The sequence below is a fragment of the Tasmannia lanceolata genome, unplaced genomic scaffold, assembly GCF_043159265.1.
Source record: "Tasmannia lanceolata isolate RefF3 unplaced genomic scaffold, GAP_Taslan_0.1 ptg000037l, whole genome shotgun sequence".
Taxonomy (NCBI): Eukaryota; Viridiplantae; Streptophyta; class Magnoliopsida; order Canellales; family Winteraceae; genus Tasmannia; species Tasmannia lanceolata.
This window is the reverse complement of record NW_027518714.1, coordinates 8199979-8223327: the sequence shown is the minus strand read 5'-3', so window position 1 is coordinate 8223327 and position 23349 is coordinate 8199979. Positions and strand designations below refer to the sequence as shown.

Below are 23349 nucleotides of genomic sequence, written 5' to 3'. Positions count from 1 at the left end.
GCTTTTTCACAGATCAAGTTGGGTTAGGAAAAATCAACCCCAATTGGAAATCGGGTTGAGTCGAGTTGGGCTGTTGGGCAACCCGGCCCGACCCGAAACCCGAATTTGGATTCCATATGAAGAAGTTATGTATATGTGTGTTTTTCTTTTTCAACATTGAAATAGTCTCCACAATCCACAATGGACGGTTTGGATAATCCTATTGTGCAGGCCATACCGTACTTGAATAAAGTGATGAGCCTATGGAAATGATTTTACAGGCACAACCTATTGATGTTGTGTTCTATCACATGGACGGTTTAGATCAACCTATGATGTGGCTTGAACAATTTTAAATGGATAGCACGTGCGATGCACGCGCATTTTTACTAGTAAAATAAAAGGCCAAACAGTAGGGAAGATTTTTGTTAAAATATATTGACATCATTGTGTTTTCTCTTTTAATTCTCCATGAGAATAAAATAAAAGTAAAAGAAGCTTCCCACAACTAAAATCTAGGAGACTCCAGAGGTGGCTCGGATAGCCGTTTCATGCTAGAGAAGGAGAGGGGGTGCGTAGCCTCAAAATCCAATTCCCATTGGTCCACGTGACATCATGATTTAAACATCTTAACCTCAAAGCCCTGTCTGGCTCACTTTTGGATATCAATTAATGAAAACACCATTTGTTACATGAATTCCATTGTCCTTTATCCTTCGAAGGTTTGTATTCTTCTAACCACCACCTCTGTAATGGAGCTCCCACCATTATCCTCACCAGTACACCTCTTCCTCAGACCTCTGCAATACAATTGCAGAAAACCCATGTCTGCCACTTCCAATACCATAACCTAACCCATAATTTCACTTCTTTCTTTTCTTTCTCCAGACAAATGGAAGCTTTGCCTTTTCTCTTTTGATCTTTTAGACCCACTAATCGCTTTTTTGCGGGGCTAATCCTGCTGATTACATTCAAACTCACGTCGGCCCTGCTATTTATAACAGCTCTACCATAACTAACACACAAAAGTTTTGCAGCATATAGCAGTAGGCTTTTCAAAGCATTGCAAAGAAGATGTCGTTTTCTTGCGTAAAATCCTTCATAAAGAGGTTCTGTAATGACGAGTTCCGAATGGAAAGCAGTGGCTACAGCTTCTCCAGCGATCTGTTGCCGTCCCTTGGAGCCCAAATCAACCAGAGAACCAAGCTTAGGAAACCCATTGTTTCTCCTTTCAATCCGCGTTACAGGTTACACAAAACTCTTCTTGTTTCCTTTTGATTAAAAAAAGATGAAAAGAAAATGAGTATCAGTTCAATTTTTTTTCTCCTTTCAGGGCCTGGGAAATGTTTCTGATTCTTCTGGTTGTTTACTCGGCCTGGATCTGCCCATTCGAATTCGCATTTCTGAGTTACAAGCCAGACACACTGTTCATCATTGACAATGTAGTCGATGGTTTCTTTGCCATTGATATTGTTCTCACCTTCTTCGTCGCATATCTTGACCGTAGATCTTATCTTCTGATCGATGATCCCAAGAAAATCGCAACCAGGTTAATACGAACTTGTTTTTTTTTACCAAATCATGAGTTGTACTTTTCTCAAAATATACGGGCTTACACAATTTGAGACCAGGTACATATCCACCTGGTTCATCTTTGACGTCTGTTCAACAGTTCCTTTGCAACCTCTCAGCCTCTTCTTCAAGAAACATAGCAGTGGACAGGGTTTTAAAGTCCTTAATATGCTCCGACTATGGCGTCTCCGGCGGGTGAGCTCTCTGTTTGCAAGGTCCAACACTGAATTCCAGTCTCAGCCTCTCATTTCTCCAAGTTCCAAATGATCTTTGAAGAACAATATTCACTAAGCCAGTTTGCCTTCTTACAGACTAGAGAAGGACATCAGGTTCAACTATTTCTGGACTCGCTGCACAAAGCTCATCTCAGTAAGTTTTCTGCATTTTTCATTTTCCTTTCTTTGGCTCATAACTGCATGGAAAATGTTGGAAAATGTTCTCTAAATTATACTCTTTTTTTTTTATGTTAGGTCACTCTGTTTGCAGTTCACTGTGGTGGATGTGTTAACTATCTGATTGCTGACAAATACCCAGACCCGAAGAAAACCTGGATTGGAGCAGTGATGCCGAATTTCAAAGAAGAGAGTCTCTGGGATAGATATGTAACATCAATATACTGGTCCATTACAACACTAACAACAACTGGTTATGGGGACTTGCACGCCGAGAATCCAAGAGAGATGTTGTTTTATATTTTCTACATGCTTTTTAACTTGGGATTGACAGCTTACCTTATCGGAAACATGACAAACCTTGTTGTCCATGGGACTAGCCGCACGAGAAACTTTGTGAGTTTTCTTTGATTCCCAGTTCAGGAAAGCTATCTGATAGTTATGCTGTTTCTGCTTTACCCACTTACCTGCTAAAAGGAACAGTTTAGAATATTATGAAATATTTGTGCCTTGTGAAAACAGAATGACAAGCAAACACAATTTCCTTAAAGGTTGAAAAATCTAAATTATCTCTATATTCATTTTAAAGAACTTCAATAGAGCTACCAAATTTCAATGTTTTCTTTTCAGAGTAACTCAAATTTTAAAGCATGTTTCAGAAAATAAAGAGGTTTATTAACAGATGATATTCGACAAGAACTTCAAAAGCGGGCCTATCTTTTCTACAACCATCACTACCAAATTTCAATGTATTTCTTTTCAAGAGTAATTAAAATTTTAAAGCATGTTTCAAAAAACAAAAAGGATTATTTGCAGATGATATTCAACAAGAACTTCAAAAGCAGGCCTATCTTTTCTACAGCCAGTTCGCTGAATCAATAATAGTACTCACTTGAGTTGATATACTGTCTTTTTCATGTGGTGGTTAACACCTTAATTTTTACTAATAGATTACCAAAGCTTGTCTCGTGGGGTTTACTGCTCAGAGAAAACTAGGATATTGCATTAGAAAAACCAATGGCCCTGTCATTATTGGAGTACTGGGACTCAGTTCACTGAGAATTTTGTATGATTTTCTACACTTTCATGTAGGAGAGTTATACTATGTTGATTCTGATAAGTCGTTCTTGCTTTTGATAATGTAGAGGGATACAGTCCGAGCCGCTTCCGAATTTGCAGCCCGAAACCAATTGCCCCCATGGATAGAGGATCAAATGTTATCCCACTTATGTCTCAGGTTCAAAACAGAAGGATTGAAACAGCAAGAGACTTTGACTGGTCTCCCAAAGGCCATTCGTTCAAGCATAGCTAACTACCTACTCTTTCCCATTGTTCATAAAGTCCATCTTTTTCAAGGGGTCTCTCTTGACTTCCTTTTCCAACTGGTATGACTTCAAAAATTTTATTGTATTGTTGACATCCCCCTATGTTACATAAAGTTTGATACAATCCTCCCTGCAATGGAAGGTTTCAGAGATGCAGGCCGAGTATTTTCCACCCAAGGAGGATGTGATACTACAAAATGAGGCTCCAACAGATATTTATATATTGGTATCAGGAGCAGTGGTAAGTAACACTTGAATTTACATTATGCCAGAACACTTAACAGTGGCAAAAGATCCTCCACAATCTAATTTTGACTCAGTTGAACTTGCTTGTGATTGGTATGTGGTTGCAGGATTTGATAGCATACATAGATGGCAATGAACAGGTAAGAATTCGTCTTTTATTGTTCTTTTCATGGATAGGAAAGTATGTATGGCATGCATGACAAACCTAATTTCAACAGTTTTGGATTCTAGGTTCATGGAACAGCAGTTGCAGGGGAAATGTTTGGGGAGATTGGTGTTTTATGTCACCGGCCGCAGCCATTTACAGTAAGAACCCGTGAGCTTTCTCAAATCCTACGACTTAATAGGACTTCGCTCATGAACATTATTCAGGCAAATACGAATGATGGAAAAATTATCATGAACAACTTTTACCAGGTACACATTAGATAAGGCAGCCCTACTCTATCCCATGCTTTAATTAATTTATTTATTTCATTTTTAGGGGAGATGTGGACTGACGTTTTTGTGCTCAATTTGTACAGGAACTGAAGGGAAGATTAGATTTTGGAGACCCAGATACAGATCCAGGGCTGATCCTCAAGGAATGGCTTGATGGAGGACCTATAGGAGGAAGGTATTTTTCTCATGTAGGACCATCGATACCGGAAACAATTGAAACAGGGATTCAGTGCAATGCTGCTGAGAAGAGTGAATTAAACACCGTCGGTGAACTTCTAAAGTACGAATCTGACACAAATTCAACAGATGCACTCGGGAAAACAGCCTTACATGTTGCCATTGAGAATGGGAATCTTGACAAAGTAAAGATTTTGCTAGAAAGAGGAGCAAACATGGATAGACCAGATGCGAGAGGGTGGACCCCAAAAACACTGGCAGAGAAATGGGGACATAAAGCCATCTATGATTTCTTACTATGGCATGAAAATAGAAATAGGAGTTTACAGGAGCATACAATAGAATTTACGGAGGCAGAGGCAGTTAATCATAGCAGGAATGATAAAAACCAACCTAGGAGAAAAGGGAGCTCTAATTTTGTGAACTCTTGGTTTGCCAAGACAGCAACAAATCCCGGTTCAAACAGTTACAACCATTGTAATGATCCCAGAGGCAAGGTATCGACCAACAAAAGAGTCACAATTCACATGCATGTCCAAAAGTCAAATAGATCAAAAGAGCATCTACGAAAATTAATTATCCTACCAGAATCTTTAGAAGAGCTCTTCAGGATTGGCGGTAAGTCTTACTTGCTATCTCAAAGATATTTATAATAAACCTGGAGATAACACTAGAGTAACTATGATTAGTTTAGCAATTCAATGATAAGCACATTTGGGTGAACAAAAAATAAATAAAATAATGAAACAAAGTAAAATGTCACTTTTAAAAAGTTCAAATGCAATAAAGCTATGTGAATTAGGAGCATTCTAGGCTATTTATATTCTCTTCATGCATCATAGGGTACCCTGAAATTGCAGGTCAAAAGTTTGGGGGCCGCCATCCTACGAAAGTGGTCAATGGAGAGAATGCAGAAATAGATGACATAAGCGTTATACGAGATGGGGATCATCTGTTTCTCCTTGAAAATGAGTGTGAAGGTGCACATAGCGATGTGGCATAATCATGATTGAAGACACAATGTATCCATGGAGATATTTGCAATTTTTAAGCAATGTATAATGAGCAACTGGTAACAAAGATTATATTTTTAAACCAAACTGGGTCGTTAAAGCCAGCAATGGTATTGTTGAGTATTTCAATTACATTTTGCTGCAGTTCCTGACTGCCCAAGAAAGCCCCCAAAATTAGACATAACATTAATGTGAGAAAATACATTAAATCTCAGGGTGGGGGTGTGCGGCAAAAGTGGTTGGAAGTATTACACATGGGAGAAAACAATTCGAAGGAATAATGCTTTGTGAAAAACTTTAAAGTCAACCTATTAAAAGGAACAAAAAGACACACAGAAATTTTGTGAGCCCACAGGCCTTCGAAGTCAAAATTGGCCCAATAGATAATCTTTTCACTAAGGTCCACAAAGAGAGAGCGCCCTTTCAGGATACACCTGAAACCTAGCCCATGCCAATCTTTTCGTCCCACGTATAACAGAGTAAGCATGTCAGTCAGGCTACATCTATGATACCAGAGGGGGCAACTGGGGGTGCTTACTCCCCAGGATAATGTGGAGATTCCTTGTGCTTTTCTTTGCACACTTTACTGAGGAAAATTATCGTGCCTTCCTAGTATCTCAGTTGACTGGTAATGGGTGAGCTTCTGTGTTGAAAACGAACTTATCAAGAGGAAGAATATGGTTGTGCCTGAACAACAAGTATAAATACTTCAATGTTTCCCCCAAAAAGAAGGTCTCCATCTTGTCTCCTCTACGAGGAGGCACAGTAGTGACATCATCCAAAGAACTATAACCCCCAGAATCAACCTTAGTATATTTTTCAAAGGCTTCAAAGATCTGCCAACCCCATTCAAGGTACCTGTAGAAGAAAAGTTAAATACAAACAAACAATCAGACAAGTTATTTAGTTTTCCAGTTTTGGTTGTTAAAAAAGAAATTAAATATTTTTTTGAGTAAAAAAAGAAATTGAATATTAATATACAGAATTTTCATATAAAATGAGAACAACCGGGAAAGAAAGAACAGCGGATCTTAATTTGGATCTTCAGTAATATGATGCAACACAAACAATGATTCCACAGTTTCAGGGCGCAAAAGATTGTGGCGATCAGCATGTTTAATTATTATATCATTCAAGTACTCAGAACTTTTGTTACCACCATCAAGGCCTCTTCGGAAGCTCCCTGATTCAAAGGAACACAAACGATCAGTTTTTTTTTTTGAATGGCAACACAATAGATCAGTTCACCAGACATAACCAAATCAAAGCGATGCAGCTCAATTATGCAAATATGAAATGGACTGAATGTTTAAAGAAGATAATTTTTCTAATATTAACCGTGGTCACCTCTACATGGAAGTAAGCTATTTCGGGAGCAAGACCGGTTGAGGTCACTGAGTACATCTGAAAGCATGTCTTTGCCAGCTCTTCAGCAAGGTCCAAATTTTCCAAATCTTCAAAAGTGAGCAAATTACCTTCCATCGCCTTTTTCTTAGTAATGTCATTTGTGGCACCTAGAGCAAGAGTGCCTGGCAGGAAACATACCTGCATAGGGCGGAAGATATTCCTACATCAAGAACTCAGAATTCACTGTAGATTTTGCGAGTATGGAAGTCAGTAAGAGCGAGTTTAGTATCTTTTATAGCTATATTTTGGGATACAATATAATTTCGGAAATGATTTTCGCACTCCTTTTTTCTGATAATGGCATTGCACACTATATCTGTTGGGGTTCCACGCAAAAGCAAATAGTCCCACATTGGATAAGTGAAATGGATGGGGATGAGTTATAAGGGAATGGGCACCCTCCTTCTAACGGCTAGCTTTTAGGGTTGAGTTCTACCCGGTTAAATTCCCTACCAATCACCTGTTTTTCTTGGATGTTAAAAGCATTTTGAGAATGGCATTAGCCTTCAGTAGCCAAAAGTTTTGCTACACCCAAATTAAACTGTACAACCAAGTCAGCGGTCACGTAATTGTGCATCTATACACGTCATGTGATTAAAATTTGATATTAACAGGATGAAAGGAAAGATACTATTCATCTGAACAAACTAGACAAAATACACGATCGAGACTTCAAGTTTGATTTCCAATTCATAAAAACCACAGATTCCAGGCAAATCAAGTACGCATTTAAATCTCAACCGAACCTAAATCAAACAAAGTTATCAACCTAGAGAGATTTGATTGGTGCGAGTGTGAGAAGCGTTTAAGACTTCTAGTAATTTCAGGCATTGAAAGAAAAGCTAGGGTTTGATACGAAGAAACAAATGAAACACACCTTAAAGAAAGAAAGAAAGATCTATGGCGGAACTTGGCGTTATCGTACACTATATCTTTCATGGAATATGGAAGAGCCTTCGACTTTCTCTTCCTCTCTATTGCTCGCTCGCTACCGATCTAAGGAATTTGGGGCTTTCTTTTATATGTTTTTATCAGAGGAGAGAATGAAAGTTGTCTTATATAGGAGTAGAGGTGTCTGATTCAAGATGAAAAAGGTCTACATGTTTGTTTGCTTTGATTGTAAGCCAACGAGCCTCCTCTACTCATACGAACCCAAGTAGGATTATGTATGATCAATTATCTTATTTTCGTCTTATTATATTTGGTATCTCATCATCTACACGCTCAAATTTTCATCGAAGTCATCAAGGGGGCAGAGTACAGGTGGGCCCAATGAAAAGCTTTCATCTGCTAGATTACATTACAAGGTGGGAGTGCATTTAGAGTTTCATGTTAGACTATATGCCCTGAAAAGCCAGTAAAATAATATTTATAAATTAATAAAGATTTATTTCATGACATGAATGGGTAATTATAATAATGAATATGTGTGATGCGCTTGTTTATTGACACATGTTCGTCCTTAGGTAGCATAGTAGAAATGCCATGCTCAAAGGATTCACAGATTCAAGGGAACAAGGAGATATGACATTTCGGTTCTATACAAGTCTTAATAATTCCTAGTTGGGAAAGAGACTGGACATCTCTGTATACAACTAGCACCGGTCTTGCCTACATGCACGTGTCGTGAGGTGACTTATCTCGGTCATCTGGGCAGTGTATCCTAAGCAAGAAGAGTGTGTACGGCGATTGGATCACGTAACCGAACTAGATCAAATAAAGAACAACTTGTGGACAAGAAAGTATAAAGTTGTTCTTCCAGACATTACCCTTAACATGTCCTTAGACCTGAGGGATATTATTGGTCTGTCGGCCCATTCTAGGGCCTTAGTCTATCTTATAGTGATTCTATTTTAGAGTCACATTCGGATAGAGGTATATCCTAGAGCAAGCCCTCGAGACCAATAGTGATACTCAATAAGGGATTCTTTGTCATAAAATTTAGGGATTGACATCTGCAATTTTGTCAGAGCGGTAGGTCTATTAAATAGCCTGGCCAGGCGGATTTGATAAAATGTTTATCGGAAAGTTTTATAAATATTGAATTATTTTTCAAAGGATTTTACAAATGCATTTGGAGGCCGAACACCGTTTGATCAAAATGGTATACCAAGAGTGGGCCAAGGGGGTAAATGGTGTCCACCTACCGTATGACTCAACTCAGTAGACGTGGTTACGAAGAAATGACTTCCACATACATGATGTGATTAGGGGTAAGATGATCTGACCGTCATCTTCAGGGTTACGTCTCGTTGGAGGCCACTGACCTAATGCGAGTGTAGTTTAACTACAGAGCGAGATCGCAGTGGGGCCTACCATAGGGTTCTGCAGGATTGACCGTCGGATCCCTGCGACGATCCCACTCACAACTCAAATGACCCGGTAATATCTAAATGGATCAGGGTTCCGCATTTTATGTAATTGCACGGACGGATATGATCCGTTAGATTAATGTGGATATTAATTATATATATATATATATATATATACATGTCTTTGTTAGGTAAGTAACAAGAGACAGTAAGAGAATTTTTCGAAAGCAAATTGGAGCCGAAATAACTCCTATTGGATGTGAGTAATCAATTAAATTATTAATTAATTAATTATTATACATTATTATGTATTATTAATTTGATTAATAATTAGCATAATAATGTGTACTCCAAATGAGGATAGTTATTCCCAAACCGGTTTTGCAAAAGTTGCAGAATTGGAACAAAATTAGGAATTGGGATAGGACTACACATTTTGATAATGTTTGTGGGGCCCACAACACTCCTAAATCAGTTGGAGAGCTTGGGAAAAGAGTCACAATTGCTCAAGGACTTTGAGTTGCACTCAAACTCCTTGTTGGATAAGAATTGCAAAATTGTAGGATCTACAAGCAATTTGTTTCCAACACCAACTCTTATGAGATAAGCCACAAGGCTGGAGGGAGGCATCCACACACGTTCTCCCATGTATCTTTAGTGTCCTCACATAGCCTTGGAGGTTTGGGAGAGTCTCATTTACTCGAGGAGTCTCAATTCAAGTCGGTTTCTCAATTGGATTGGAATTGGGAGAGAGAAACAAGGATTTATCAAACCAAAACTCTACTTTATATAAAAGAGAGAGGGGAGAACGAAATTTCAAGTGTGGAATACTCAAAAATTCGTTCTCCCTTGCTTCCCCCCTTTGGAAAATAGTTTTCCATCTATCTCTCCCTCTCTTCTAATTGAAATATTTTCAAAGAGAAAGGCTTCAAATTAATTTCTCTATTCTCTACAACAAAGGTACTGATTAGATCAGAACTTACATAAGTAAATAAGAGTTATTCACATCCACAATAGTCTATGCAAAGAAAAAGAATCCATCGGTTCAACTTGCGGGGTCCGCGACGTTTAGAACGATCGCAACCGTTCGAGGAGTAGATCAAGCAGCGTGATTCCTTGATTTCTTCTTCAAAGAGGTATTTATTTATGTTTGATTAACATAATTAACTAATCTAGACTCTAGGATTTTGGGCAAAAGCAAGATCAAAAGAAATTTTTTAAATTCTATGTGATTTTTGTTCCGCTGCGCATAACGATCTTGCCGGAAGGGGATAACCTTCCTTCATTTCAAACTATATTGCTCTGTTTGGTTGCCAAAATTTTTGGTTCTTGGGACTTTTGTGAAATTTCCATAGGAAACCCACGTTTGGTTGGTGACCTCAAAATAATCCCAGGAACCAAAATAATCCCGCACGAAACCCTAGGAAGGGAAAAAATACTCCTAGGAACCAAAAATAAGCTTGCAGAAGAATTTTTTTTCTTCCCAGTAGTTCAAGCAACCAAACAAAGCATTTTTTCCCCACCATAGTCCGGTCAACCAAACATGGGATTTTTATCTTATCGGGAGACTTCCAGGGAGTTTTTTTTCCCACCAATCTCCCAGGAAGTTTTTTGTTCCACAAAAATCCCAGGAACCAAAAAAATTCCGGCATCCAATATATGACATTACAATTGAGGGATTTTGCCTCGACAATACTATTCTTGTCTCCTCCCCATTGGCTACTTTCTACTCTACGAGGGTCACACGTGCATCCAAACGGACCCTTGGATGCTGTTTAAATCTAGAAACATGCAAAATTCAGGGAGGAAACGGGAATTATAAATGGGAATCCCTAGGACTTTTCCTGAGGTTTCCCCTGTTTGTTTACTAGTAAAATTGGAAGGTAGGAAAAAAACTAAAAAAGAAAAACAGAAGGGTAAATGATATTCTCCCGGCCCTGCTTGCTTTGATACCACTTGTTGTGACCCGGGTAGAACTCAGCCTCAAAAGCTAGATGTTAAGGGGAGGTTGCCCAAACCCTTATAAGCCCATCCACTGATACCGAGCACGCTCACTTTGATGTGGGATCTTTGCTTTCACGGAACCCCCACCAACACTCCCTTTTGAAATTTATAAAGCAGAGCAAACCAAATTAAGCATAAGACTCGCTCCTCAACTTCTAAAATCTAACTCCTTCGTAAGACTAAGTGCAAGACGTGGAATCTCATTAAAATGACTTAAACACCTTTGATAAAAAGGAGATACTTGTTTGGATGCCCAAACACATGATTCGAAGGAATAAAAAAAAGAAGTGGAGACGGTATTTAGGTGAGTTGGAACGAAATCATACAAATATTTTTGAGAATCAGCAAACGAATCACTTGCTTTGGCATTTTGAAAAGATCGAATATGGAATTCTGGCTACTTCTAACTTCATTATTGATTTCCTTCCTTTTCCTTTTCCTTTTCCCGGTATTTGGATCCAGAGAAAAGAAAATTATTGAGAACAATATTTTCCATGAAAAAATATTCCATAGAAAATAAAAGTTCTGGGTCTTTTAGGTTTACTGTTTACTTGAAAAATAAGGAACATTTTCATTCTTTGAAGAAAAATTCCATGGAAAATAATTTACCAAACAGTAGAAAATTATTTTTTCATGGACATAAATATTGGACTGGGATTGTCAATGTCATCCAGTGGCCCCATGACCCAAAACATAGCATTGATTTAATAATCTGATGAATGGTCTTTTGCATGCTGAGCCTACATCAATTTTTGTTCACTCATTCTTATGATCGTCCAACAATTGGGAAATGCCTTTTGCGATGGACATAGCAAATCCCATTTAATAATGTGTTTTTTACCCTTTCATGTAAATTGTGACTGATTTTTTAATTAGGGCGCGTTTGGTAACCATTCTTCTGGATTTTGCTTCTGAGCACGGAATTGGGAAATCATTCCAATGGATTCCAACTGCAGAAGTGATTCAATATCGTTTCTTTACGTAAACTCAGCTTTTATTAGGGTGAAATTGGGCTCGGCATTCCTTTCATCAAACATCATTCTTCGTTCTGTTTCCTTTTAATTATCTAGAGTGACAAAAACGAAACAATTTAAAACCTAGGAAGTTTTTAGTAAAATTTTCGTCCCATCCCATGTTTGGTTGCCTTTTAGCACTGGAATTTTTTTAATCCCACCCTTGTAATGATTGCTTATAAGTATGGCATGGACTCCTTGCCCCCTCTTTTTCTTTCCAAGGAAATGATGTCCTCTCTCTCTCTTCCTCTCTCTCATCCCTTCCCATAATTGGTAATGACACCCATAAATTTTGGCGGAAATTTTAGGAATTGTGGGAAAAAAAACCCTAGCAAATCCCGTCGACTTCACTGTTGGAATTAAAAAGCTCCTGGGATAAAAATATTACTGGCAACCAAACGGAGCTTAACTCAACTCGCTCTACTTTTTGGTGGACACATTTAATGATGAAAATTACATGCATTTCATTGACAAATTTGTTATATGATCCAAATCCTTGATCGTTATACGATCCAAATCCTTTATCTATTAGACCTTGCTATGGATTGCCATGCTTGAAAATTCACTATCATTGGATGATTCAAATCCTCCAATTAGTGGCCATGAATATAGACAGTTTATTACCATCTATTAGGGGGATTCAAATCTCAGGGTTAGAATCATCCAATGCATGGCCCACCCATAGCAATGCCGAACAGATGAAGGGTTTGGATCAAAGTACGAGTGGGCCTCGCTTGTACTTCCACCCGCTAGCATTCATCCTTGGCAAAATAATCCATTATATAATCTCTCCCAAATACAAAGGGTATTACGTATATTTACCACTAAACCCATTTATTTTCCTCCAAAAAAACCCAGCATCATTTCCCCCCTCCAGCCCCCATCTTCCCCTCGTAATTTCCACTAAAAGTAGTGTCATTTTCGTAGTCACAGCAATCCAGTCCATTGAACCCAACCTCTCCAAGGGAAAAGGACGTTTTAACTTTAAACACTTCACCCCAAACCCCTTGTCTGCTTGGCCTTGCAAATTTTCAAACCCTCTTTCCGCCCTGAATCTCGTAATTCTAGCAAACAACAAGGGTATTCTTGTGATCCACCACCCTCTAAACACCTATAAGTCCACCACCTTGTCCCTGTTCTCTTCAACAAGTTGGAATCCATTTTCTTCTTCCAACCTCAAAGAACAAACAAATGGGGTCTCAACAAATTGAAAATTACCGTGAGAACGCTGAAATATACCACGGAGACACCCTCTGCAAGAAGAAAGCACTAGAATTATTCCAAGAACTGAACCTCCCAAAGGGTCTTTTACCCCTAGACGACCTGGTAGAAGTGGGCCACAACCGGTCGGCTGGTTTCGTGTGGCTCCGGCGTAAAAAGAAGAGGGAACACTTTTTTCCGACGACCGGAAAATTATGTTCGTACACCCCAGTGGTGACCGCGTTCGTTGAGAACCGTCGGATGAAGAAGGTGACAGGAGTGAAGAGCAAAGAGCTGTTTATCTGGGTCACGATTTCCGACATTTATATCGATGGTCAGGATTATGGGAAGATCACGTTCAAGACTCCCTCCGGTCTTGGACGGAGCTTCCCGGTCTCGGCGTTCGAGTTGGTTGAGACTTGAGGAAGAGGAGAAGAAACCCCTGAAGGAGAAAAAATGATATATATGGCAAGACGGTAAATATGGGTTCATGTTTGGGTGTTTTGCTAGAAACTAGAAAGGAGAGAATAATTCCTTGTATTGGGTACGACTATTTTGTCTTGTTAGGGATTATGGTAAGCAGGAATATTATCATGTATATCGCCTTTGGTGTATCGAATAAAAGTAAATCGTTGGTTTTTATTTAGTTTGAATTCGGGGTTTTCTTTTCTCATGGTTACGTATCTCTATTTTCTAGTTCTTGATAATGCATATGTTCTTTAGTTTTAGTTTTTTTTTTCTCACCTTTGTTCACTTTAGTGAGGATTGACAAAAATACCCATAGTTCAAGGGTTTTGTTCTTGACAGTTATGGCTGTTGACAACTTTTTTGGGAATTGTAGCAGTTGGTTAAGCACTAGGGCTGCAACTCTAGCCGGGTTTTACCCGACCTGCATCGGCCCGACCCGAGAATAGCCTGGGTTGGGTTCAGGCTTCATGGGTTTCGGGTCGAGCCGGGTTGAGCATTCAAAAGCCCGCATGAATCTCGGGTCGAGCCGGATTTGAAGGGGCCCGACCCGACCCGACCCGAGTTACATAAGTTATAGTATGTACATTTTTTTCTATTGTTAGTTAAAAGTTAAAAAGTGAAAACCCACGCACCCACTGTTATTGTATGTGAGTGTAATTTCTGCTTCTATGAGTTGAGTTGATTCAAGTGTTTGATTCAGCATTGTTTGATTGTAATTACAACATTGTTTTATTCAGCATTGTTTGATTGTAATTACAACATTGTTTTATTACAACATTGTTTGATTCAAGTGTAATGTGAGTGTAATTACATCATTGTTTGATTCAAGTGTACTGTGAGTGTAATTTCTACTTCTATGAGTTGAGTTGCCTTGCCAAACAAGAATTTTCCTTAAAAAATTGCGTCAACGTGAAAAAACCCGACCCGACCCAACCCGAGATATTTCTCGGGTGGGTTGGGTTCTCCAAAACCCGACCCGCCCGACCCGTGTTGCAGCCCTATTAAGGACATAGGGCAAGGTGGATTCACGAGTATTATCAAAACATGATTGTGCTGATATCATTTTCTTAGGATGACGGCAAGTTTCCAATCCACTTATTAATGAAGTAGTTGGACAGTTGACTGCGTAAACGTGTGCAGTTCAGATAGTTTTTGAGCATTCTCAATCAGCAAGGCCACATTTGGATACCTCAAGTTTTTGTGTATTTGAGTTTTGGATACAAATACATCAATCATCCTCATGCTCATGTTGTACAAGAGAGGGAGGGAGGGAGGGAGTGAGGGAGGAACATCTTGCTGTTGCTGCAGCAAGGTCGAGGGGCAGCAAGGATGAAGACAATTAGATGTGGCTAAAAATCAGGAAACAAAAAACTATACTCAAAATTGGATCAGCCTTTGCCCGATTTTTAGCCACATCTAATCCCTGGAAACACTAAGTTTCCTGGATTTGGTTTCCAAATTTTTAGGGACTTCACCCTCATATCCACTTAGAGAAACCCATTTATCATGAAAACAAATTCATGGTAGCCAAATGTGCCATGAGTTTCAAGATTTAGAGGCTATTTTCAAACTGGAAACTCTTCACTATATATAAGCTCCCTACTTTACACCAATAGTTTGGATCTTGCCAAATGCAATCATTCAATGGTCGTAACTTGTAATTTGCAGGGGTTTCTAGAGTACTCCAAATCATGGTTTTAAATTTTGACCGAAATTTTGGATTTCGGTCAAGACTGAAACCGAAACGTTCTGAAACTGAAATAGCTGAAATTTCAGATATTTCGGTCAAAATTTTGGCTATTTCGGCAAAAATTTCTACCAAAAAGTCCGCAGTTTCGAGCACTTGTACCAAATTTCGGCTGAAATTTCAGTTCGGATAAGTTCGAAATTTTAGCCGGAACTGAAATTTAAAACCATGCTTCAGATAAGGATTTTAGCTGACACCTCTAGGTTTAGTTTGTATGCTACTTGATTATCTGTTTTTTCTTTTTGAAATGGATGTGCAATACCAGACTGGAGCTTGAGCTTGCAAAATGGTGCTATGCATAGTATCAATTCTCGGAGGGCAACACAAACACCTGGACACATGGTTGTATTGATATCATTTTTTTTGTTTTTTTTGCGATAAGTTGACATTATTGCATTAGCAAACATATGGGGACAAGTTGTCCAATGATCTTGCAACAGTCCCAAATTTCCACGATAATATTTGAGAGTTTCCAAGGGCCCAACATTGTTCCATTCGCCCAAGATATGATGTTGGAGGAGTCTCCTTCCACAATCAGGGGGCCAAGTCTATGGGAGACATACCACTTACAATAAAGCTCTCGCCTCCGCTTCATTGGCTTCGCATATCCCGGCCAAGCCAGAATACAGAAATATGGTTGTTCCCTCGATCGGCATCTTGAAAGAGTCCGCCAAACCCTGTCAGGCCCGACTTACCTTCTACGCTTCTATCAAAATTGAGTTTAAGCCATCCACCAGGTGGTGGTTTCCAAGTATAAAAGCCACAAAGCTCTTCGTGAAAAGAGTAATAGCAAGAGTGGCGACTCAGGTTTTGGGGTGTGTCAGCAACCTTAAGTGAGAGAGGAGAGAGAGAAGGAAGAGAGGAAAAAAAGAGAAAGGAGTACTGAAGGGAAAGAGGAAAAAAGAGAGAGAAAAAGAGAGTTTCTTCCCAGTTTTCTCTTGGGTTTTCTCCTGGGGTTTTCTCTTGGGTTACTCTCGGTGTACGGTGTTGGGTGGGAGAAGCAAGGAAAGGGTTGCGGGTTTGTTGATTTGGTTTAATTCCATTGTAATCCTTGTATATTGTTTTTCTCATAGCGGAAGATCATGTCTCTCACCCGTGAATGTAGGCTTAGCTGGACCATGTAAATCTTGGTGTTCATTTCGTGGCCTGTTTGTTTTATTTTCTAATGGTTGGTCTTATGATTGTCAGTCAAATCATAAGAACCGTGCCATTATTAAAACATGGTTGTGCTAATATAATTTCCCTAAATATTAACAGTTTTGTTTTTCTTGATAGAACCCTAAACCAGAGTTTTATGGATGAAGTAGCAAGGATAGTCTGATTGGTGTGGGATTAATAGAATGGGTCGGTCTTATGATAGTCAGTAGGATCAAGAGGCCCTACAATAATATTGACTTGAATTTTTTCATTGGACGGGCCCACACTACCTCACACTATAGGGGACCATCCTAACCATCCAATCGAAGGAGCTGAAAGTGGGGACCATTGTTCAATTTCTCAAATAGTTATACCTGGCAAACGGATGGGTCGGGTCAACCCGCGGGTCATGCGGGTTTGGGTCACACAGGTTGCGGGTCAAAATGACCCGCATTCCTACAGGTCAGCAACCAGGTGACCCGTACCCAGTGCGGGTGGGTCAGGTCGACCCGCGGGTTACCCGCATGTTTTTCCAAAACAGAGTTTTTTTTGGGCGGTGATAAATTCACCCCCTTCTATGTATGAATTCACCCCCTAATTTTTAAAATGGACGGTACAGCCTACACCATAGGATGATCCAAACCGTCCATTTGATGGGCCACAACGTAAATAGATCGTGCCCCAAAAATCATTGCCATACGACGATCTCAACCGTTCGATCTATAGAAGTTTCCATATTGTCAGTCCCTCTTTAGATCGGAGGGTTAGAATCATCCTATGCTAATGATTTTTTGGGCACAACCTATTTACATTATGGCCCATCAAATGCATGGTTTGGTTCATCCTATGGTGTGGGCTGTACCTTCCAATTATCCATTTTGAAAAATAGGGAGTGTATTCATGCATAGTAAATTAGTAATGCTCATGAGCTGCTGGAAGTTGGGAGTCATCAAAAAGTGAGATGCTGTTAGAAGGGTTGATTTCCAAACACAAGTGCACTATTCCAGCTCAAAAAGTGAGATGCTCTTAGCCCTTGATCTCATTTTCTATTTTAAAATAAAAAATGTTAAAAAATCAAAAAAATCATGGGTTCCCGCAGGTTGACCCAACCCGACCCGTGTTTTTACGGATTGGGTCACCAGTAGATCGGTTTTGGTGGGTCACTAAAACCCCGACCTGTGCCCTCAAATTTGCGGGTGGGTTGGGTCGACCCGCGGGTCGCGTTTGCCAGGTCTACTATTCTGAATTGGATTCTTTGTGTAAAAGGCTTGTTTTTATGCGCAAGGAAATAAGATGCTTTTGTGAACATTATTTGCCTGAGATTGTGGTTGAAAATGTTCCTGTTATCACTTCATCCACTCTACGGTAGATAGCTATCCGACCACGTGGAACTACACAAGCCGCAAACAAGTAAGACCCTCGTGCTTGTATTTTAACTATGCGTACGAAAATACCCTTGTTGATAAGAACGATAAATTGACGAGGGTTAGTTCAATTAGCCCAGAATGTTTTCGTAATTTCATCAAAAGTAGTGACCATTACATAGTCCTCCCTACTTCCATATACGTAATAGATACGCATTATCTCTATATAGAGAAATGTCCTAGCAAACTTGTAAAGTCTATAGAAAGTTTAAACCATGGCCACCTATCTTCTTAAACTATCCTTTCTCTTCCTCTCAATTTTCATCCCATATACTTCCTCACGTTTCACTTTTCCGGCATCATCTTCGCCGGAATCCTTCAAAAATGGGAGGAATATCCGAACTTTTCCGGCCAGTTGCAAAAGCATCGAGTGTCCTAAATATGATGTGGTTCATGAAGGAAATGGGTTTGAAATCCGTCAATATAATTCAACTATGTGGATTTCTACTGCACCGATTGAAGATATCTCCTTAGTCGATGCCACAAGAACCGGCTTTCTACAGTGAGTTATTTCATACCCATTTTACCCCCATTAATTTTCGTTATGCCTTTGATTTTGTAGGCTTTTTATTAACCTTCTTGTAGAGATTTAGGGCGTTTTTGGATACCTCTAAAAATATTTTGCATATAATCTAATAGTTAATGGCTTTTAAGAGGCGTTAAATAATCTTATTTGCAAATAAGGATCAATTTAGGTGGAATCCAAAGGGACACTTTCCTGCTTAAGTAATTCTCATAGCTTCGAATTCCTTTCAGTGTTAATGAAATTACATCGGATAAACGGTAATTTGATATTAAGTTAGTTGTTTTAGATTTGGGTATCTCTAATTTCCTCAATGGAGACAATTAGACTCTAATTTCGTGTTTACCATGATGTGTACAATCCACTCCTGATCTTTAATTTATCAAAGGTTATAGACTATATAATGAGACTCGGTGTTTGCATCTGTACAACCATTTCTGCCGTCTGGTAATTGTTCATGTTCAGTGATCTAGACCGTCCATTTATTTGGCCTTTCTCATGGGTCAACATTCTAAACCTCACGCCAATGGAATGATCCTACCTGTCCATGTTAAATTTAAAGTGTTTTTTCTTTTGAGAAAACGTTTTCCACACACGTGTAGCTACACACTAGCTTAAAATACAGTTGAGGGCATATTGTTTGGGTGATCCAAACCATTCATTTGATTGGCCCTCACATAGATAGGGTGTCCACAAAAAATCAGATCCATAGGATCATCCCAACCCTACGATTTGTGGAGGTAAAATGGACGTGTATGAACCTTCACAAATCTGTCCATTTTTTTGCCTCCATGGTTCCAAGGGTGAGGATGATCCTGTGAAGCTGATTTTTTGGGCACACCCTATCTATGTGAGGGCCATCAAATGAATGCTTTGGATCACCCAAACAATGTGGGCCCCACTGTATTTTAAGCTAGTGTGTAGATAACTTATCTACACTTGTGTGTAGAAACCGTTTTCTCCTTTTAGAGACTCATTTTGTTTAGTATTTTTATTTTATTTTATCTTTGAAAGATGTAGTGAGGACAAAATTATAATTTTGTGTCCAAGGTTATTTTGGTCATTTTGTTGGCCTAGCTCTAAACCCATCACTGCTTCCCTAAGTCATTAAGTCTCCACTTTTCCATACCCACTACCACTTTCCCAAGCGATTAACTCTCTATTTTTCATTGACTAAGCAAGCCTCTTATTGCTGGTGAAATTTGACCTAAGGTTGAATAAGTCCCAACTGGTAGGACACCTGAGGAGGTGACCTGCGCTCACGAACAAAGAGTTAGAAAACCACCCTAAGTTTGGACTCCGGGGAGGCTCTCTGATGCTTCAGTCAGAACCGGCTACAATAATATGAGCTCTCATATGAGAATTCTAGAATTGACTGAATGATAAAGTGATGGTGTCCGATACCTTGGAGATTGTGCCTCTGTTTATAGGAAAGATTAGACTCATTATCTGCTATTGGTTGGGTGCCCACCACCTGTCTGTTTCTGATTGGATGCCACATGTCCACTCTTAGTTTGTGCCATGTCTCCACTCCTGATTGGTAGCGAATTTTACCCCCAACACCTCCATTTACTCACTTTTACTGGGATTTTTTTTGTGGAGATTCTCCACTGGGTAGACCTTTATGGAAGCTTCATTGTGTGCAAGCTTGTGATGTGAAGCAAAGTACCAACTTGCCCAATTTTTTCTATGTTTTGATGGTTTATTCTTTCTATTGTTTTTATCCCGTGGTGTAGTTTTTCAATCACATATTGGGTACATCTTGTTAGTGTTTGTTTTTCTTCTACTTTGGTAATGGATCTTGGGCTAGTGTAGACTTTTGTTTCACTATTTGAGAAGCGGATACTCCGTTGTTGTGAAATCCATTTTTCTCTTTAATTCAGTCAATAAGATTTCTTATGGCTAGTTGCCCATAACTTTTGTTGGTTGTCACTAAGCTGGTAGATTATTAAGAACATACCATTGATGCAATTTTAGCCTATGCGTTGCCCAAAAGGTGGCAAGTCAATTGAACAGTCTTGATCAATAGGAATGGTCACCAATTATGGGCATGGATGGCTTATACTCTATCTTTTAGGCTGCGTTTGTGTTCCCAGAATCAGGAAGGGATCGCTTCTACTCTGACTTCAATGTATAGTTTGTACACAGTACAATTACAGTTAGGGCTCTACTAATTAATTTTGTTTGAGACCATTAGAGTTGGGACCTACTAATTAATATTGTTGGTGGAAACAATTTATGTAAGAAATTGAAGAGTCTTTAAGTATCAGATACGTGTAGTATGAACCTTGTCCTACCCCTAGCTAGTCATGTGACTCTTCATCCAACATTTTGCCCACGTCCTGCCCATGCGGCCATGCCCACATTTTGTGCATTGGGTTTTCCACATGTCCGTCTAATAAGAAAAAAAATCCAATGACCTCCTATTGTCATTGTCACGTGAGTGTCGGTGTTGTTGCCTTGTTTGCATCTGTCATTGGTGCCACTGCCATTGTCACGCACTAATTTATGGCTTTTGCGACCACTCCAACGAATTCCACTAAAGAACATTTTGTACGTTCACTTAGATATAGTTTGTACTTTGAAAAACATATTGTTCACCTTATGTACTTTGAATAAATTTTCCTAAGAAGATGCTTTTTTATATATTATATCACTAGATATTGTATGAAGTATTGGAAATAAGTTAGTATAAAAGGGAAGTGATAAATTCACCCCCCCTTTTTTTATACTTGGGACATCCCCTTCTATTATATGTCCCAAGTTACCTAATGGGGGCGAATATATCTTTTCCCTATTTTAAAATATCAACATAGGAATAATGCTAATTCCTAGCTGAGCAATAAGATACCAGAGATTATAAATTTACAGAGCATTAATTATTAGAGCCTCAATTGCACTCTTATATTTACTGGCCCGTGACACCACTTAGTTTACACTCATGACCCCAAATTATGGTGATAACTGTGAAAAGTCGGCGTAGCTAAACAAAGTGAAATTAAAAGCTAAATTATCAGGGTCCCTTTAATACCTGGGAAATGATTTGTTTTGAAACATCTTCCCAGAAATCTATCTTTTAATGGTGTCTATAGCGTGGCACGTCATGGTAACCGATCATCAACTGCTTTCGATCTTGAATGCTCATCACTTTCTGGGATGACAGCCCAGACTCCTACTCCATGAGAAGTCTGGGAACAGAGCTTCCCAATAGAACTAGTCGTTTACTGCCCCTGAAATGAAATGGGGGATCACCAATAGAGAAAACTCGCCTTCCCTTTATACTTCGAAATGATTTATTGTGAAACCCCTACGGCAAAGACTAGCCGTTGGTGAATCTCATTGCCAAATCGATCAAAATCTTAAGTTTGATGAGAAGTAGGGCCCAAATTGCTTTGATTGTGTAACAGGATATAATGGCCCCCACACATTTCCACCGTCCAATGTTTCATCAGACAATGATTAGATTCATCAAGTTTGTCTTTTCACTGTTGGTGTTTCACATTTGATCATTATCTTTTATACTGTGTATGTATTAACTCAATTACACACTTGAATTGTTCTCTATCAGGCTATTTCAATACATTCAAGGGAAGAATGAGTACAATGAGACCATAGAGATGACTGCTCCAGTGATCGCTGAAGTCTCCCCTAGCGACGGACCGTTCTGTGACTCATCGTTCGTCGTCAGCTTTTATGTACCAGAAAAGAACCAGGCCAACCCACCTTCTGCACAAAACCTCCATGTCCAAAAATGGGGCCTCAAATACATTGCAGTGAGACAATTCAGTGGATTTGTGAAGGATTCCAATGTTGGAGAGGAAGCTGCCGCATTGTATGACAGTCTTACTGATTCCAGTTGGTCAGGCTCCATCATTAAACGTGGGGATGCCAATACTACATATATAGTCGCGCAGTATAATTCGCCATTCGAATTTGAAAACAGAGTGAATGAGATATGGATGATGGTTGATACAGAGGGTGTTAATGCAGTTTAGAGAAGTTTAGAATCAAAAGAAGATGAGGGAACTCCTAACCTAAGATATTGGCCACTGTATGCCTTGAATCTGCATTCATCTTCCTTTTTGTATTTCTTAAGTACTTGATGAGAATATGAGATACATTATGTTATAAAAATATGTCCTAGAATTTACGATTTGTTTATGAAAAGACCTATCTTCAAATGCAAATGTGGGATATGATGTACTATTTATGCCTTCCTTGGGCCACTGGTCAAAGGCAGACCTAAAACAGGGGAACCCAAATTTTTGAATAATCAAAACACACTTTTTCTTAGCCACTCATTGGGGACTGATAAATCGACTCCCTAATATCTTAAATCGACTCCCCATGTGTTTTTCTCTGTCCACTTTCTCTCTCTAACCCAGAGGAGAGAGAAAGACACATGGGAGTCGATTTATCACTGCCCTATAGTCTAATGTGCAATAATAGACAACTGAAGTGTGACCCTAAACACTTTCAAGATCTAATATCTAGACTACATGTCCACATCATTGCCAATGGGTTATTAGCTTATTACCAAAGAAAATGCAAGAAAATATTCCCAATACGAAAATCTACGGGTGTAAATGGATATTCGAAAATTCGATTACCGTCCGCATCCGAATCCGTTTAAAGCGAATATTATCCGAATCCGCTTCAAGCGGATATTATCCGAATCCGTTTAGGAGATATCCGGTTCTTAACGATCTGAATCTGGTAAATGGTGCATCCGATCCGTTTAACATCCGAATCCGACAAGTACATCCGTTTATCCCGAATATCCGCATCCGTATCCGAATTCGTATTCGGATATCCAAATTCGCATGCAAACTCGGATATCCGGTTACGGATGCGGATATTTGCATTCGAATTCAACTTCAATTAGATAATTTTGTATATTTAACCAGTTGATTTAAAGTTACAGACATGAATCGAATTCGGATACGGATACGAATTCAGACATTCGGAT

At 39.2% G+C, this 23349-nt stretch overlaps 3 protein-coding genes and 1 long non-coding RNA gene across 6 annotated transcripts; 3 read left to right on the top strand and 1 right to left on the bottom strand.

The window, feature by feature from the left end:
• Window positions 1-395: 395 nt before the first annotated feature.
• Window positions 396-7673, bottom strand: LOC143862721 (uncharacterized). 2 transcript variants are annotated; one of them, XR_013240447.1, is made up of 6 exons: window positions 7430-7667; window positions 6493-6690; window positions 6154-6328; window positions 5454-6003; window positions 4718-4790; window positions 396-2410 (listed from the first exon to the last, which is right to left on the bottom strand). It is a non-coding gene; the product is annotated as an uncharacterized LOC143862721 (long non-coding RNA). The 2 variants fall into 2 exon arrangements; XR_013240446.1 differs by having other exon boundaries at window positions 4718-6003; window positions 7430-7673.
• On the top strand, window positions 529-5232 carry LOC143862720 (potassium channel KAT3-like). Of its 2 annotated transcripts, XM_077373800.1 has the most exons (11): window positions 529-1226; window positions 1313-1528; window positions 1611-1766; window positions 1863-1920; window positions 2022-2339; window positions 3089-3328; window positions 3411-3509; window positions 3622-3654; window positions 3746-3931; window positions 4039-4750; window positions 4993-5232. In XM_077373800.1, the coding sequence occupies exons 1-11, from the start codon at window positions 1054-1056 to the stop codon at window positions 5133-5135; spliced, it is 2334 nt and encodes a 777-aa protein (XP_077229915.1). In that variant the 5' UTR covers window positions 529-1053; the 3' UTR covers window positions 5136-5232. The 2 variants fall into 2 exon arrangements, with proteins under 2 accessions (XP_077229915.1, XP_077229916.1); XM_077373801.1 differs by lacking the exon at window positions 529-1226 and having other exon boundaries at window positions 1359-1528; window positions 1611-1746.
• A 5399-nt stretch (window positions 7674-13072) lies between the features above and the next one.
• Window positions 13073-13504, top strand: LOC143860363 (uncharacterized). Its single transcript, XM_077370950.1, has one exon. The coding sequence runs from the start codon at window positions 13073-13075 to the stop codon at window positions 13502-13504; it is 432 nt and encodes a 143-aa protein (XP_077227065.1).
• A 4538-nt stretch (window positions 13505-18042) lies between these two features.
• Window positions 18043-22567, top strand: LOC143860601 (uncharacterized). The gene is made up of 2 exons (XM_077371324.1): window positions 18043-18359; window positions 21949-22567. The coding sequence occupies exons 1-2, from the start codon at window positions 18073-18075 to the stop codon at window positions 22373-22375; spliced, it is 714 nt and encodes a 237-aa protein (XP_077227439.1). The 5' UTR covers window positions 18043-18072; the 3' UTR covers window positions 22376-22567.
• The last annotated feature ends 782 nt before the right edge of the window (window positions 22568-23349 follow it).

Coding starts and splice junctions, on each gene's coding strand:
- LOC143862720 (XM_077373800.1), top strand. CDS start 1,054: ATGTCGTTTTCTTGCGTAAAATCCTTCATAAAGAGGTTCTGTAATGAC. Junction 1,767..1,862: donor GTGAGCTCTCTGTTTGCAAG/GTCCAACACTGA, acceptor GCCTTCTTACAG/ACTAGAGAAGGACATCAGGT. Junction 3,932..4,038: donor TCATGAACAACTTTTACCAG/GTACACATTAGA, acceptor CAATTTGTACAG/GAACTGAAGGGAAGATTAGA.
- LOC143860601 (XM_077371324.1), top strand. CDS start 18,073: ATGGCCACCTATCTTCTTAAACTATCCTTTCTCTTCCTCTCAATTTTC. Junction 18,360..21,948: donor ACAAGAACCGGCTTTCTACA/GTGAGTTATTTC, acceptor GTTCTCTATCAG/GCTATTTCAATACATTCAAG.
- LOC143860363 (XM_077370950.1), top strand. CDS start 13,073: ATGGGGTCTCAACAAATTGAAAATTACCGTGAGAACGCTGAAATATAC.